The sequence below is a fragment of the Canis lupus genome, chromosome 21 (assembly GCF_048164855.1).
Source record: "Canis lupus baileyi chromosome 21, mCanLup2.hap1, whole genome shotgun sequence".
Classification (NCBI taxonomy): domain Eukaryota; kingdom Metazoa; phylum Chordata; class Mammalia; order Carnivora; family Canidae; genus Canis; species Canis lupus.
This window is the reverse complement of record NC_132858.1, coordinates 697,944-713,465: the sequence shown is the minus strand read 5'-3', so window position 1 is coordinate 713,465 and position 15,522 is coordinate 697,944. Positions and strand designations below refer to the sequence as shown.

Here is a 15,522-nt window from a genome sequence, read left to right as displayed (position 1 = left end):
GCAAATATTCATTGAGCACCTGCGATGTGCCAGGCCCTGCCCTTGATGCGGGGCTTTAGCAGTGCCTGCCTTGATGGATCTAAAACAGGCGGTCCCATAGATACATGATTGCAGGGTGCGTCGAGTGCCCTGACAGATAGGGGGGCCAGGCTCCATGGGAGGGTGGTGAGGGAACACTTTGCAGGTCAGTGCTGTGTGAGCTGAGACCTGCAGGATGCCTTTTACTTGAAGGTCAAGAAAAGTCAGCAGGAACCCAGGCAAAGGGAACAGTGCGTACAGAGGTCCAGAGATGGGGAAGAAGTCTGGGTGTTTGTGGAGGTGACAGAGGCTTGGAGGAGGGGTCAGGGTGAGGGGGGTCAAGGTGAGGCAGGGGAGGTGCTCAGGGAACAGAGCGCCCAGGGCCTGAAAGATGGATTGTCTTATTCCAAGTGCAATTGCAAGGTATTGATTGAAGGTTTTTGTTGTTGTTCTTGTTTTTAAAGATATTATTTTTATTTATTTATTTATTTTTCATGAGACACAGAAAGAGAGGCAGAGACACAGGCAGAGGGAGAAGCAGGCTCCTCACAGGGAGCCTGATGTGGAACTTTATCCTGGGACCACGCCCCCAGCCAAAGGCAGCCGCTCAGCCACTGAGCCATCCAGGCGTCCCTTGATTGAAGGTTTTAAGGAAGGGAGCGATGTGATCAGGTTTATGTTTCAGGTTTAGGTTTATGTTCGGTTCTGGAAAATGGGCTAGGAAGAGTACCGGTGACATTGGGGAGACCCAGGGCATCCTAGAGTCCAACATCTAGTATTTGTATGAGTGACAGATGACAAATTGGAAGAGGATGTGACAAGACAGTTTCCAAAGCCATCCTGTTCTGGGCACCCCAAAGTCACTGCCTTCCCGCAGGGAGGCCCGGCCCAGCCCTCAGCCTGGAATCCAGCTCTCTGGCATCAGGCTGAGCTGGGTCAAGGTGAAACAGATGACTTCGTGGGAGCACTGCTCAGAGCCCTTGGGAAACAGACCTCGTGCACCTCTAAGAAGGGCCCGGAATGCCACACGTTCCATGCTTTTCCTGTAACTTCGTATTTCATTGGATGTTTTGCTACCAGACCCACCGGGAGAAACGCTGCTCTAAGTATTTCCTGCTTGCTGGGCTAGGGCATATTTGCTAACGGGCATGCCCACTTCCTTTTCATGATCTCTGCCCCAGGAACTGGAACACCATTCTCTTCAAATTACCGACAGGGAAACGGATCCGTTCGGAGTCCTACACCCAGAACACTGAGGGACCTTCAAGTGTTAATCTGGATCAACCAGCTAATCACAGATGGCAGCCTGGTAGATCTGGGAGTGTCAGCTTTGGAGGCCCCTCTGGCCCCTGCCTGGTCTGCTTAGGGAATACTCCATCAGTGCAATGCTGCCTCCCCTTGCCCTCGTTCCTCCTCTCCCTATCCCTTACTGCCTTTGGGAGAAATAAGAAGCTGACTCCCTTGCCAAGGACCCAGAGGCCCTGTTCTTCCAGGAGGCAACAGGCCTGGCATTTCTGGTGCCCGTCTTTATATATGGTGTTCCCGGCCAGACCGCTGAGGGCTGTTCATCTCCCTGGCTCTCTAACGGGCCGGGTACCACTGTCACTGTTTGGTGTTGTCCAAGCGGACATGGTCATCGTGTCCCCCTGCCCTGGCATTCTGCTCCTGGTGGTACGGGAAGAAGAAGCAACTCCACAGAACATTTTTCAGGAGGTGAGGTTTTTATTCTACGTTATTGGTAATGACAGGGAATTGGGTCGAGACTCCTCCTCCACAATCCCATAGGAAGAACAATCGGGAGAATTATGTACATCTAGAGTGGGCAGCTAAGGCTAGCTCCTCCTGGGACGTGGCAGGAGAGATGCAGGCTCAGGCCACGGGAGCCAGGCCAACCTGGTTGTTTGCCCTGTCAAACACGGCAAAGTACTGGCGGATGAAGACATCACCCAGGATCCACAGCTCTCCGGAGGCGGTGGGGAGGTTCATGCCCTGGAAGCCGCTGACACAGCCCTGTTGGCTCTGGAGAAAAGGAGGATAAAGCTGGAGATGGGGCACAGGCTCAGCAGTGACAAGGTGCTGAGTACAGAGCAGCAGGGCCGGCGGCCACCACAAGGCACGTGCACGGAAGAACTCCCCGGCTTGTGTCCAGGGGCGGGCGGCGGGGGGTCTGCCTGTATCAGCTGTTTTCCCTCCTATTGGTTTCCAGGCACTACTAGACATTTTTCAGTGTTTCTGGTGATGTCCAAACCTCGACATTAGCGTAAGAGCTAAGAGGTTTAGGGAGAAGTCAGCTACTGTGAAGAATTTTGGAAGCCCTGATGACACAGCCTTTTCCCATTCTGACCCCATCCAGTGGCAAAACACATCACTGTTCGTCCTTTTCAGTTACTACGGCCTACGGGCCCCCACCCTGGCTGCACGTTAGAACCGCCTGGGGAGTTTTGGAACCACCCCCTCCACCACTACCCCTGCTAATTAATCAGCATCCCTGGGGGCAGCCTGGTACTACATACTTCTTGCTGAACGACATTGACCCACTGGGTCAGTGAAGCATTGTCCTGTGGCTCATACTCTACCAAGTAAAGATTTGTTACTTGTAGAGACAGTGGGAGCATCATAAACCCTGACCCTATGGAATGTATGGTTTCCATTTGCTCAACACTTTGTAGCTTTGATGCGGTGGGTCCTTCTCTGTTACCCTAACCGCATTCTGAGGGTGGAGAACACTGACCTCTCTCATTTCTAGACCAGGAAACTGAGGGCCGGGAGAGGTTGCAGCTTGCTTGGAATCAATGAGCTAGTTATCGAGACCCAGGGCTTGGACTCAGGTGTCCAACCAGAAATTCTCTTTTCCTGCCACCTGCCTTTGCCTCCCTTTTCCCCTTGGGGGGCCCTGCGTCCACATTTTCATTCGTACTTTCATTTTAAATGCATTCTTTCTCTCTGGAGGCTGTCCAGAACAGAAGTCAGCTTCAGCCTGTGGAAGTACACTTTCTCTTGTGCGGAGTCTGGGGGTAGAAGGGTGCGGTGGTATGTGGCCACAGTCTCTGCAGGCACATGTGGGTGCCTGGACCGGAGCCTCCTTACCTGTAGGATGTAGGCACTGGGAGGCAGAGGGTACTGGATGCCGTTGATGGTGAAGACGATGTCAGGCAGGCTGTTGATGGCTGAGCAGCTGATCACCATCTAGAAAGAGTGATGGTTAGGAGGACTTCTGTTTCTTCTACGTGGCAGACCTACCACTTGGGTCTAGAACGGGAAAGTCACGGCTGGACTCACCTGGCCGTATGAGTTCTGGCTGGCTCCAATGTAGCTCTGGATGTTGGCAATGGCATTGGTTGGTCCAGCCAGCAGAGAGGTGCCTGTGTCAACAATGGCCTGGCAGCCATCACTGCAAGCGATGGCCTGTCCGTTCATGGTAACACTAAGGATGAGATGCAAGTAAGGATCCCCTGAGTCCCCAGGGTATATCTCCCCAAGGAGGAACCAGGTGTCCCCAGAGGGTCCCTCCTTCCGTCCATTGGCCAATACATGAAATTCCAGCAGCTCTTATTCATGCATGCATTCTGTTAGTCAACAAATATTGACTGAGTGCCTGCTCTGAGCTAGGCATGGGAGATGCAAAACCAGACAGCTGCATGGTTCTGGGCTGCAGAGAACACACAGTCTGGCTGGAAAGATAGGTTATGATTGAGTAGGAACAGGAGCAGCAGGACACATGGCAGGGCAACAGAAGCATAATCCAGGGGGAGGGTGGTGGTGCTGAGCGGCTAGGGATGGCTTCTCAGGGAAGCAGAGCCCCAGAGGCTGCTGAGATGGTGCAGAGCTGCAAGAGGACGTCATGGGCAGAGAGTGATGGAGATGCGGAGCACAGCAGGAGGTGAAAGAGGTGATGAAGTTTTAGCATGGCTGGGGCAGACACATGGTGACCAGCGTGTGCCAGGTTGTCCAGGACCATCCTGGTTTTAGTACTACAAGCCCTAAGAAACTGGCATCCAGTTTCCTGGCATCCCAGGAAACTGCTCATTCCTGGGCAAACCTGGGCAGTTGGTCCCCCCAGGAGGCCAGCTGGGTGATGAGTGGTTGGGGAAGGAGTCTGCGTGGGGGAGGGGCAGGCCCCAAAGGGGAAAGTGGAAAGGATGCCCTGAAACAATTCAGCCCCTTCACCCTAGGGTGGGAGGGGCATGTATCAGTTCAAGGTCCCTTAAGTGCTGGGATGTGTGGATATGTATGCTGGTAGGTTGTCTGGCTTCTTTGACCAGAAGGGAAGTGGCTGTCTCACTGTTGCAGAGCATCTGGGGGTCCCAGGCAGCTCTGCTCCTCCAGTGAGTTACTTTCCTTGCGGTCTCTCTGGCGTGGTCAACTTGTATGTTCTTCCCTTGGGGTACAGTTCTCTGTGTTGGCTGTTCTGGGGGGTGATTCTAGAAAGCTCAGTTACCTACGAGTCTATATGGAAAAGAGACCTGCCCATGTCAGGATGTTAGTCATCCATGGTGCTCTGACCTGTCCACGGTGATCTGCCAATAACCCTCGACAGAAACGGGCACCCAGTTCAGGTTTCCACTGTAGTAAGAAGAATCGATGCCACCAAACATCACCACGCTGCCACTCTGGTCATCGCTATGGAAAGTGGGGATAAGAGATAGAAATTCATTCATTCATTCATCAACCTGAACATCTCTTAGGTGCATCCTGAGAGCCACCCTCGATTGGGTTCTTGCTAGTGCCAGGAGCTGTGCCGAGGGTATGACAGACAGAGTCATTATTTTTATTTCCACTTTACAGTGAGGTTCAAAGACACGAGGCAACTTGCCCCAGGTCACACAGCCAGGGAGTGCCCAGGTCCTTCTGGTTCCAACATGTGTGGTTTCTATAGCATATTCACTCTCATTGCTGTGGGGACCTCAAGAGAAGTGAATGCATGGCAGTGTCCGCTTGTCTGCTCTCAGCCAGGAGCAGTTTCCAATTTGCTAACGTCTAGGATGTTTTTGATCATCATGGTTCGGCCGGGTACAGGGGTGCTCCCGGTAGCTAGTAGACAGAGGCCAGGGAAGCTGCTAGATATCCCGCGATGTAAGGACAGCCTCCGCGAGTGCACAGAATTCTGGGGTCTGTAACGTCCAGAGTGCCGCTAGAGAAAATCCTGATCGGTTGGAGAGATGAAAGAAATGCCTAAGTATCCGTAAAGGCAGGTTATGTGTAGGAGCAGATTGGAATATTAAGTGGGCAAGAGGAAGAACAAATGAATGGCTTCTCCTACTGTGAATTGCAGGAGTTCTTGCTACGGGGACATTCACTTTCTATATCTCTGCAGTTTGGGGTGAGATAGGGAAGCAAAGGTGAGCGATGCTAAGAAATAAACCATGGAAGAACTGGCCACGGATAAAACAATCCCCACTCACCTAACCCCACCCTACCTCCCTGCAAGCGTCTGACCTTACAATGTAACCCGATGAGGTCGAGATTACAGCGGAACAGTTAGCAACTCAAGAACAAGGTCGAGCTGACAAATTGCTTCAAGAGAGAACGATTTGTCAGAGGAAAATTGAGTGTCTCAAGAAAATTGATGACACCCTCTTATATTCTTGCATAAACCTTTACTCAACCAAACCGACCCTTGGCTTATTCTTTATTCATCCTTAGAATTAACTCAAAGTCACTGGCAGAACTAGGTTTTTTTTATTTTTATTTTTTTTTTATTTTTATTTTTTTCAGAACTAGGTTTTGTTCACGAACAGAAGAAATTTGCTTTCATCATTTAAAAGTTCCCTTGTTCAGGATATAAGTCCTATTTTCATTTTTTTTTTTTTTTTTGCTATGGAATTTTGGCCTCCATTTTAAGTGGATTCACTAAATCCACTTCTGGGGGCCAGCAACGAGAGGACTGGTGCTGGGGAGCAAACGGCTAATGACATTCAATTGTGTAAGTCAAGGTGACAAGACTCACACTGGTCAAACAAGATGAATGGAGACCGTTCGTCAGGGAGGGATTTGCCACCGTCTCTAAGATTTACCTCTTGAGACTTAGACATTGACCTTTCAAATCCCTTGCTTGCCGAAATCCTATCCGCCTGCTCAGCCCCGGACAGCCCGTGCTATGGTCATGACTTCCCTGCCCAACTTACCTACTTAAGTAGACCGAGAAAAGGTCTTGGGAAACCAGACCTTCGTTCCACATGTTGTCAAAGACGGGTGTAGCTCCAGAAGCTGAAATCTGAGGGTAGGCCAGACCCAGGATGCCGTCGAAGGGAGCATAGTACAGGAAAGAGCCGGGCTCAGTCTCGCTCAGGCCAAAGATCTGATTGGTGTCTGCGATGCCTCCAACCTGAATTGGGGGAAACCAAGATTTTCACCATCAGCACGTGTTGATTGAGCACAGCGGGGTGCCAGCCCCGGGCTCAGAGCATCCCTGTTTCATTTCAAGTAGGACCCAGCTTCCAGGGTGGCAGTCTGGAAGGGGGAAGGACTGGCCCTGGGAATGCTTGTTATTCTGCGGGAAGTAGCCATTGCGATGGATCTCCAGATGGCCATGGTCTGCGGCGCAAAGTGAGGGTTTGCTGCAGATGGTCACCGTGTCTGCGTGTATGTTTCTAATGACTGGAAGCAGAGCCGACTCCAGACTAGTCAGAGAGCCCCTGACCCGTGCTGCACCCTGTGGGGGCAGGGGCTGGCCCTTTGGAGTTCTCTTGACTCGGGGCAGGGGGAGGGGGGAGGAGGTGCTGAAAGAGAACTGAGACTTTTTGTCTTCTGCTCCTTTCCCCTACCTAACATGTGACTTGGGGGTACTGAGGGTGGCTTCTGGCTTCCGCTGCCCCACCCCCTTACCCACTACTGCCCCACCTAAAAATGTCTGTGATGTCCTTTCCACTTCCCCTCCTGCGATCCCTCTCAGGTTACTTGGTGGTCACTGAGACCCGTGTTGCTTGAGTAAGCTAGCTCGGCAGGGGGTGCGCTGTGGCCACCAGGGTCCTGGGCAGACGGCTTCAGGGCTGGGTGGGATCGGGAGGGCAGGCTGGCAGGTGCTCACCTGGACGGTGTCGTATCCCAGGATGCCTGTCATGCTGCCGGTGCCGTAGGCGATGGAGACTGGCCGGTTGGTGCCCTGGTAGGTGGAGGACTCCTGAGGGTTGAAGCGGTTGTGGTTGGCTGCCAGGACGAGAAGTAACAAAGGCAAACTTGAAAAGCTGAGTGAGACTCATGGGCTGAGCAGGTCTTCTTCGGGTGGGAGGGTGGGGGCTTTGGAGGAGAAATGTAACCTTCCCCCAGACTTTACAGCCTAAGTGTTCCCAGGTACCACTTCTGGCTCGTTGGGCCAGTCGCCCCGAGGACCCCCAGGCAGTGCGGGTGAGTGAGCAGAGCAGGCTCCCAGCCGCCCATGGTGCTGAGCACTGTCGCACTTCTCTCTGCCGGGGACTGACTCCCGACGGCGGGGACCGTGTGTAGGTTACCCCTTATCCCTGGCACCTAAGCCCAGTGCCTGGTATGTAGTAGGTGCTCAGCAAACGCCTGTCGGGTGAATCCCTGAGTGACTCCCGCAGGCTTGAGGATGGACCTATCGGAAGCCCCCGGGTGCTCTGGGCTCCCGGGTGGGGTGGTGGCGGGGAGCCCGGGCAGGCCAGGGCCAAACACTCACAGCAGGCAGGACTGGAGCAGTAGACCGAGGGCACCCACAGGTTGGAAGAGCCGGTGTCAAAGATGACGGTGAACTCCTGAGGAGGAGTGCCGATGCCGATGGTGCCGAAGTACTCCATCTGTCAGGGCGGGGGGCACAGTCCGGTCGGGGCCTCCCCGGGGCCGCTGCCGGCGCTGCTGCTCGGCCCACCCTCTCGCCTTGCCCTTCCCTGTTCTAGCCTTTCTCTCCCTGCCCAACGCATCCATCCTCTAAGACCCAGCCTGGCCTCCCCTCCTCCCGGGAGTCTCCCCAATTGCTCCCCTGTTACCCTCTGTTCTCGTTGAAGCACCACAAACACCCAATAATAACCTGCTGTCCTCTCTTCAGCTCTTGTCTTGTGTATCTTAGTCTCGTCAGCCTAGAGAATGCCCGTTCTCAGAAAGGGCTAGAACCCCACGTACCCATCAGGGTAGAGGCTGAAATGCCTTTTCATTGAATCGCTGGTGGGGAGATAAACGAGTCACCTACTGATGGGAACCCCTCGAGCTGTCTGCTCCTAAACCTACGTATGTGTAGCAGGTTCAAGAAAGGACACAGTCAGGATTGTTGGTCTCAGGGGTGGCATTATCTCCCCTGCCAGCTCTGTTCCAGCCCCACTGGGCTTTCTATTCTTTGATGGTAACAAGCTCATTCCCCTCCCAGGGCCTCGGCACTTGGTATTCCTTGTGCTAGGCGAAGTTTATTCTAGATCTTTCCTTGGCTGGCTCCTACTTGTCACTCATTCAGAGCCCCAGTCAAATGTCACCTCTGCCAAGAGGCCCTCCCTGATTACTTTATCTAAATTTGCCCCTCCCTCATTTTTCTTCTTCCTTTTACTCTAATTAATTTTTCTTTGTGACCCTTGTCATTACCAGAAATTATCTTACATACTTCTTTGTCTCTTCTCTGTCTTGCCCTCTAGAATATAAGCTCTATGAACTTTACTTATTCACTATCATCTCCTTAGCTCCTTGCACAGAGCCTCTGGCACATAGTAGGTGGTTTATAAATATTTGTTAAGTGACCAGGTGGGCTGACTTTACCAAGCTCTGACCAAGGGTCAGGCCCTGGGCTGAGCACTCCAGAAAACATTATTGCCTTATTTACTTGCAGCGACCCCCTGATGGTAGATATGAGTGGCTCTGTTTTACAAAGATGCTGAGGCTCACTCAAAATTCAAATGACTTGCCCAAGGTCATGCGGGCAGGAAGCATTTGAGCCTGGCTTTGCACCGGGTCTGGCAGATTGTGTAGGCTAAACTCTCAACAACAGGCAACCTGGTTTCACACCCTGGGCCTAATGCCATTCACACTAGGGACACGCAATATCTACTGAAGGACAGGTGTGGCCATTGACTCTCAAATGAAAGAGTCAGGGTGATCTTTCTGAAGCTCCAGTCTGGGCGTGTCAACCCTCCTGGTTAAGACAATTCGGCAGCAAGCCATCATGAGACTCGTCTTTGGCTCCTCTCACCCGCCCCTCAGGTCTCGCTTGTGCCTCTCTCTCCTTCTCTGCTCTCCATGAACTCCAGCCTCCTTTCCTCTAATGCCCTCTGTTCCCCGCTGTCACGGGGTCTGGCATAAGCTGTCAGCCCTCTGGGACTCTCTCCTGTCCCCTAGAAAGCCCTGCTCTACCTTTGCTGTTTGCTCTAACCACTTCCCCATAGTTTGAGTGAGACCTTTACTGTACAGCCCTCGGCCTGCTTTACTTGGCATGGTTTGTGAGGCTCCCTGATTACTGTCTGTCTCTCCTTATAGAACGAGTGTGAGCAGCATGAGGGCAGGGGCTGTGCCTGGTTTTGCTCTGCACTGGGCCCAGCACAGTGCCCGACACATAAGGAGGTGCTCTGGACGCATAGACACTGGATGAATGAACCAAAGAACAGATGAAAGCTACGGCTCTGATTGCAAGTCTTCCTGCGACCCCCATGCCTCTGAGGTCCTGGGATCAGCCACCTAGGTTACTGCCTGGGAGCCCTAGCCCATCCTCCAAGACCCCTGGGAGCCCCTCTCTCCTCCAAGGCTGCGTCCTTGGAGCTGCCCCACTGCCATCCCTGGGGACTCACATCCATGTAGTTCTTTAGGGACTGAGTGGCCAACACAGTAGGCTCTTGGGGGAAGTACTTGCTGGCTGGGTTGGGGCTCTGGTTCTTCAGGAAGTCATTTAGGAGGCCATGCTCGATCAGGTTCTGCCTCAAGGACTTCTTTCTGACCAGGGGAACCCTGTGGCAAAGCAGTTGCAAACAGGTCGTTTGGAGGAGGAAGAGTAATTAGGCAAGGAATCTGCTCACGGGGTGCTCTGGAAGCCTCGGAAGGAAAAGGAAGCTGGCCCAAGAGAGGAAGGAGGAGGGAAGCCAAGAGGAGAGATGCTTCCCTTTTGGGCACACTAATGCAAAGAGGGGAAGTGGTTGCCCAGAGTCACCAGCCCCGTGCTGGAGCGTGAAGCCAGCCTGGGAAGGACTTTAGACTTGTGTCAGCAGCGCTGCCTCCCCCAAAGGGCAGAGAGACGAGAAGGGAGGCTGGAGGTGGTGAAACAGAAAGGATTTGGATGAGGGAAGAAGGAAGACAAACGCAAGGGAAAAGAAAGGAAGGTGACAGGCAGCAGAAGGAAGAGCCTAGGGAAGCTCTTCCGGGTGCTGCGAGTCCCCCAGACTCACGTGACGATAGCGCACTCAGAGAGTGCCACCAAGCTGATCAGCAGCAGCCACTTCATGGTTCTTCTCAGGTCCCAATCTCCAGAGAAGGGTAGATGGGTGGAAAGTGTACAGAAGCAGGCAGGAGTTGCTCCTTATATACAGTCCATGTTCTTAGGGATCAGCCTTATCAGCCTTCAAATGTCACCCAGAATTGTAACCCCAAACAGAAAATTTCCCGATAAGATTGTCCCCGCCCCTCAGCTCTGATCTGAGAAGTTTCCAATTGAGTAGATTTCCACTGTAACCATACCCCACGGTTGGGATGGACCTGCAGAGAGCAAGCTATGGAGCGGTGGCTTATTACTTAAATAATGGAATTCATTAAAACTTGACAAGCTGAATGTTTTGACAGAATTGGTCTAAAGTGCACTTAACATTGAGCAGATGGCAAGGGGGGCTCATTGTACCCTGCTCTGCCCCTGTGGGATGGACGGTGGGATTCTCGGAGGACAGTTCCCCACTCAGTGATGAACCATGTTTCTGGAGCTGCTACCCCAAAGCATGGGCCTAGGTCAGTGATTCAGACCTCAGGACACATTTCCACATAGAAATGTCCTCGTGTGGAAATATAGGGTGTCAAATTAGCCTACGGCCCTATTATGTTCTTGTTTCTCACGGCAATTGGGCTGACTCTTGGGAAAGTGGTGGAGAGGAACAAGTGGGAGAATACTGCCTTCCTTTGCTGGAGGGAACAAACCTGCACCAGGCTGGAATCTGCACCTTCCACATTCTTACCCCTTCTCTCCCTAGGGCTCCTCTCTCACCCTCCCAGGTGGCTGGAAGCCTCCATCTTGAAGATCCCACTAGAGTCTGTGTCTCCCAGGTGCTCCATGCTTAAAATGTGATCGAATCAGCTACAGTGGAGCAAAGCCATGTGTGCAAATTCATACTAGCACGTGAATGACTTCAAAGAGGGTCCTCTTTAAGAAAAAAAAAAAAAAAAAAAAGAGGATCCTCTTATTAGAAGAGGATACTTACCAACTCACAGGATTCTCTACCTTGTGGGATTTATTCAGTTGACAAAATAGAAAATTTTGATTCAGAAATTGTAGGGGAGGGAGGTCAGCAGCAAGCCCTATCTGTGGGTCTTGTTTTGAAATCAGATTCCCTGGGCCACCCCTGTTTTTTCCAAATCAGGAGACATAGATTTCATGAAAGCCCCAAATATCCCCCAGTGCCTCTGGGTGAGTGTGGAGCCATGGGCAGTGTGGATCAAGGTTGGGACCAGGGGTGGTTAGTCCAAAGCACACTTGCATTTCAGACTTCCCTCTTAAGACATCTCTGGGCCCCAAATGTGGATCCTTGCACCATAATCTCCACATTCAGGTATTTTGATATCTGCTTCCTGTCTTCTCTCTTTCTTCTCCCTCCAGACTTTCTCACCCTGACTTGTGAACTGATCTCAGCACTTATGTGGTCAAGCCTATGGTCCGACAGATGCTTGCCTAAGTTCTGGAAGCATTAGATGAAACCCCTGGCTCAAAGCTGCCACTGGCCAGGAGGGAGTATGGGTTGGGGGCTACTCATCAGGACTTCAAGAGGGTCTTGCACTGGGTGGTGGGTACATGGGTGCTCATTACTCTTTATACTTGATGTAATATGTGTATCTGAAACCATTCATAATTTTTTAAAAAAATTTATTCAGAGAGAGAGGCAGAGGCACAGGCAGAGGGAGAAGCAGGCTCCATGCAGGGAGCCTGACGTGGGACTGGATCCCGGGTCTCCAGGATCACGCCCTGGGCTGCAGGTGGCGCTAAACCGCTGCGCCACTGGGGCTGCCCTCATAATAAATTTTTAAAAAAGAAAGGAGGACCAAGCCTTTTGCACCCACTTCTCAATTTAGACATGAAGGGAAATGCGGGTGGGCGATAGCAGGGACCATCAGGATTGAGATGCAATGAATGAATGAAGATCATGCATGTTTTATTCATCTTTCATTTCCCTCAGTAGATTATATGGTGCATGGAGTGTTCATCACCACGCTTTGATGAATCCCAGGCAAAGCTGGGCTTAGTTAAGAGCAGGTTGTAGGGGGCACCTGGGTGGCTCAGTGGTTGAGCATCTAGATGCCTTCAGCTCACGTTGTGATGCTGGGTCCTGGGATCAAGTCCCACGTCGGGCTCCCTGCATGGAGCCTGCTTCTCCCTCTGCCTGTGTCTCTGCCTCTCTCTCTGTGTCTCTCATAAATAAATAAATAAATAAATAAATAAATAAATAAATAAATAATAAATCTTAAAAAAAAAAGAGCAGGTTGGGAATGTGGCTCCAAGTGGGGTCATGATTCCCTACTTAGCCATTCTGCTAACTGACCTGGGGCAGCATGTTCCATGTGTTTCTCTCCATTGGCAGAAGACACCAAGGAGCTTGGATTTATTGATCTCTTACTCTTAGCTCACTCTGCTAAGTAATATTATTATCCACATTTGATGGATGAGGAGACTGAGGCACAGAGAATTTGTGACACTTGCCTGAGGGAGCTTGAATCCTGGCCCTTCTCTGTTGCTCCTTGTGCCTTCTCCCTCAGTCCCTGGACTAGAGCTTACCGCAGGCTATGGGTGAATCTTATGAAGAGTTCTGGATCCAGGGTCTAGGTAAGGACCTTAGTACTGCCTCCGAATGTCTGTGAGACCTGGGACTAATGGGGATAATAGTCCTCCCACTTTCATGGGATCGTTGTGAGGATAAAACATGGCGTGCTAACAAGCCACACACTTTTTTTTTTTTTTAAGATTATTTATTTTAGAGAGAGAGAGCACATGCACACATGAGCAGGGGTGGGGGGGCAGAGGGAGAGAGAGAGAATCTCAAGCAGACTCCATGATGAGTGCAAAGCCCGACTTGGGGCTCAATCCCACCACCATGAGATCATGACCTGAGCCAATACCAAGCATCAGACGCCTAAACGACTGCACCACCCCGGTGCCCCTAAGCAGCCACACACTTACAATGGCTAAAATGAAAGCAACTGTCAGTCAACTGCGGGTGCTGGTGGGGATGCTGGGCCACCATTGCAGGTGGACATGCAAGAGGCATAGCCCCTTTGGAAAATGACTTAGCAGCTTCTTGTAAAGTAAACATGTACTTACCATTTGACCCAGCAATCTTCCTCCCGGGTATTCACTAAAATACTGGGTTTCTATTCACTGAAAAGAAATGAAAACCGTATGTCCCCACAAGGACCTGTACACAGATGTTTGTAACAGCTTTTTTTCATAATTGTCAAAAACTGGAAACAACTTGGAAGTCCTTCAGCTGTTCCCTGGATATGCAAATGGTGGTGCAGCCACTTGACAGAAGAGCCCTCAGCAACAGAGAAACAAAGGAGCTGCTGGTTGAATCTCTTAAGCATCGTGCTGAATAAAGGAGGTCAGACTCAAAGAGGCTACCTGTGTAAGATTCTACCTATATGACATTCTGGAAAAGGCAAAATAATGGGAACAGAAAACAGGTGAGAGTCCAGAGGAAGAGGTTGGCTTTGGGGAGATGGAAATACTCTCTAGATTGTACACTTGAAAAGGAATGCTTAAAAAAAATAAAGAAAAGAAAAGAAAGAAAAGGAATGCTTTACTCTATGACAACAGACGTGACGCACCTGACTTTTATAGCAGGTGATGCGTTCAGCCAGTAACAGCCACACAAGCTGGGGGGGCGGCTGGTGGTGAAGGGAAATTGGGTACTAGGTTCTGCTTGTGGGGGTGCCCTGGTGAGGACCCATTTGATTCCTTTGAAATAAGGTGTTGTAATACCATTAAAGGAAACACAAAAGAAAAGAACAATGCATTCTCCATCCCTGCTTCCATTTCGGTCCTTCAGAACCACGAGTAATACCGGTCACAGCCTGCTTTTCTCTTCCACATCGAATGGTGGCAGTGATGAAGCTGGTCCACTGTGGTGAAGCCCTGGGGAGCCGAGTGAGGACCGAAACTCCTCAGAGTGACTGGCTGGCTGGCTCTTTCACGCCATCCTGGGGGTGAGAGTGGGGTGGCCATGGTCCATCTAGGAGGGGTAGGTAGTGTCCAGGCTTCCCTGGCATCCATCTGGGGGGCATAGCTTGTCTGTGAGACCCACATGGGAATTTTGGATAGAGGAGAAATATGTTCAGGAAGCAGAAGGAAGGCTCCTCAGGCAGGAACCCAAGAGAGCCATTCACGCATTCGTTTAGTACATTTTTACTATGAACCTGTTACATGCTGGGCAGGCATGTTCAGGAGGCTGGGGGTACATCCATGAGCAAAATGAAAATACACCGAGCCTTCAAGGGTTTGTAGTCAAGTCAAGAGAGGGCAGATAGCGGTGGGGAGCTCTTTCCTTCCCACCTGGATAGGTCTTTGGATCGCACTAAAGAGAAGCTCTTAGATGGGTGAAGATAGTCGAGTCTTCCCATATTAGAGATTTTAACACCTTGAGAGAGGCTGAACTGCTCGGTGGCACCAATCCCCAGTTATGTCTCAGTCTATGATGAGCCCCAATTATCCTTGCCCCTCCTGCTCCCCTCCCTTGAATGCATGCAGGAGAACCTGTGACTTGTTCTAGCCAATAGGAGTGGGAAAGCACATGGGATGCCACTTTTGTGATTATATTATATGGGATCATCATCACTTCTGTCTTGCCAGTAGAGTCTTTTTTTCTCTCTTTTTTCTTTTATTTAAATTCAGTTTGCCAACATATAGTGTAACACCCAGTGAGACTCTTTGTATAGATGTTTTTCCTCGCTCACTCTGATGGAACAAGCTGCCCCCATGGAGAGGCCCAAACAGCAAAGAATAGGGGGTGGCCTCTAGTCAACAGCCAGCAAGGAACTGAGGCCCCTAGTCTGACAACTCACAAGGAGCTGGATCCTGCCAACAACCGTGTGAGCTGGGAAGTGGACCCTTATCCAGCCGAATGCCAGATGAGACCACGTCCCTGGCTGACACCCTGACTGCAGCTTCATGAGACACTGAAACAGAGGACCAGTTGAATGAACCTGGATGCCTGACCCGCAGCAACCGTGAGCTAATAAATGTGAGTGTTTCAACCTGTAAATTTGTGTTAATTTGTCACCAACAGTAGAAACTAATACAATAGAGGGCACCTGGGTGGCTCAGTGGTTGAGCATCTGCCTTTGGCTCAGGTTGTGATCCCGGGGTCCTGGGATCAAGTCCCGCATCGGGCTCCC

The 15,522-nt window shown here is 51.2% G+C and overlaps 1 protein-coding gene across 1 annotated transcript; it reads right to left on the bottom strand.

Moving 5' to 3' along the window:
- Positions 1-1,720: 1,720 nt before the first annotated feature.
- Positions 1,721-10,475, bottom strand: LOC140612219 (pepsin A). Its single transcript, XM_072789314.1, has 9 exons — positions 10,326-10,475; positions 9,735-9,891; positions 7,652-7,769; positions 7,046-7,164; positions 6,144-6,343; positions 4,522-4,638; positions 3,298-3,442; positions 3,106-3,204; positions 1,721-2,037 (listed from the first exon to the last, which is right to left on the bottom strand). The coding sequence occupies exons 1-9, from the start codon at positions 10,379-10,381 to the stop codon at positions 1,888-1,890; spliced, it is 1,161 nt and encodes a 386-aa protein (XP_072645415.1). The 5' UTR covers positions 10,382-10,475; the 3' UTR covers positions 1,721-1,887.
- Between the last annotated feature and the right edge of the window lie 5,047 nt (positions 10,476-15,522).

Bases quoted from the DNA above. Each gene is read 5' to 3' on its own strand.
- LOC140612219 (XM_072789314.1), bottom strand. From the start codon at position 10,381: ATGAAGTGGCTGCTGCTGATCAGCTTGGTGGCACTCTCTGAGTGCGCT. The intron at 3,443-4,521 runs GTCAGAGCACCA...TCTCATCCTTAG, and splicing joins TGGCAGATCACCGTGGACAG to TGTTACCATGAACGGACAGG. The intron at 3,205-3,297 runs GTGAGTCCAGCC...CACTCTTTCTAG, and splicing joins GCCAGAACTCATACGGCCAG to ATGGTGATCAGCTGCTCAGC.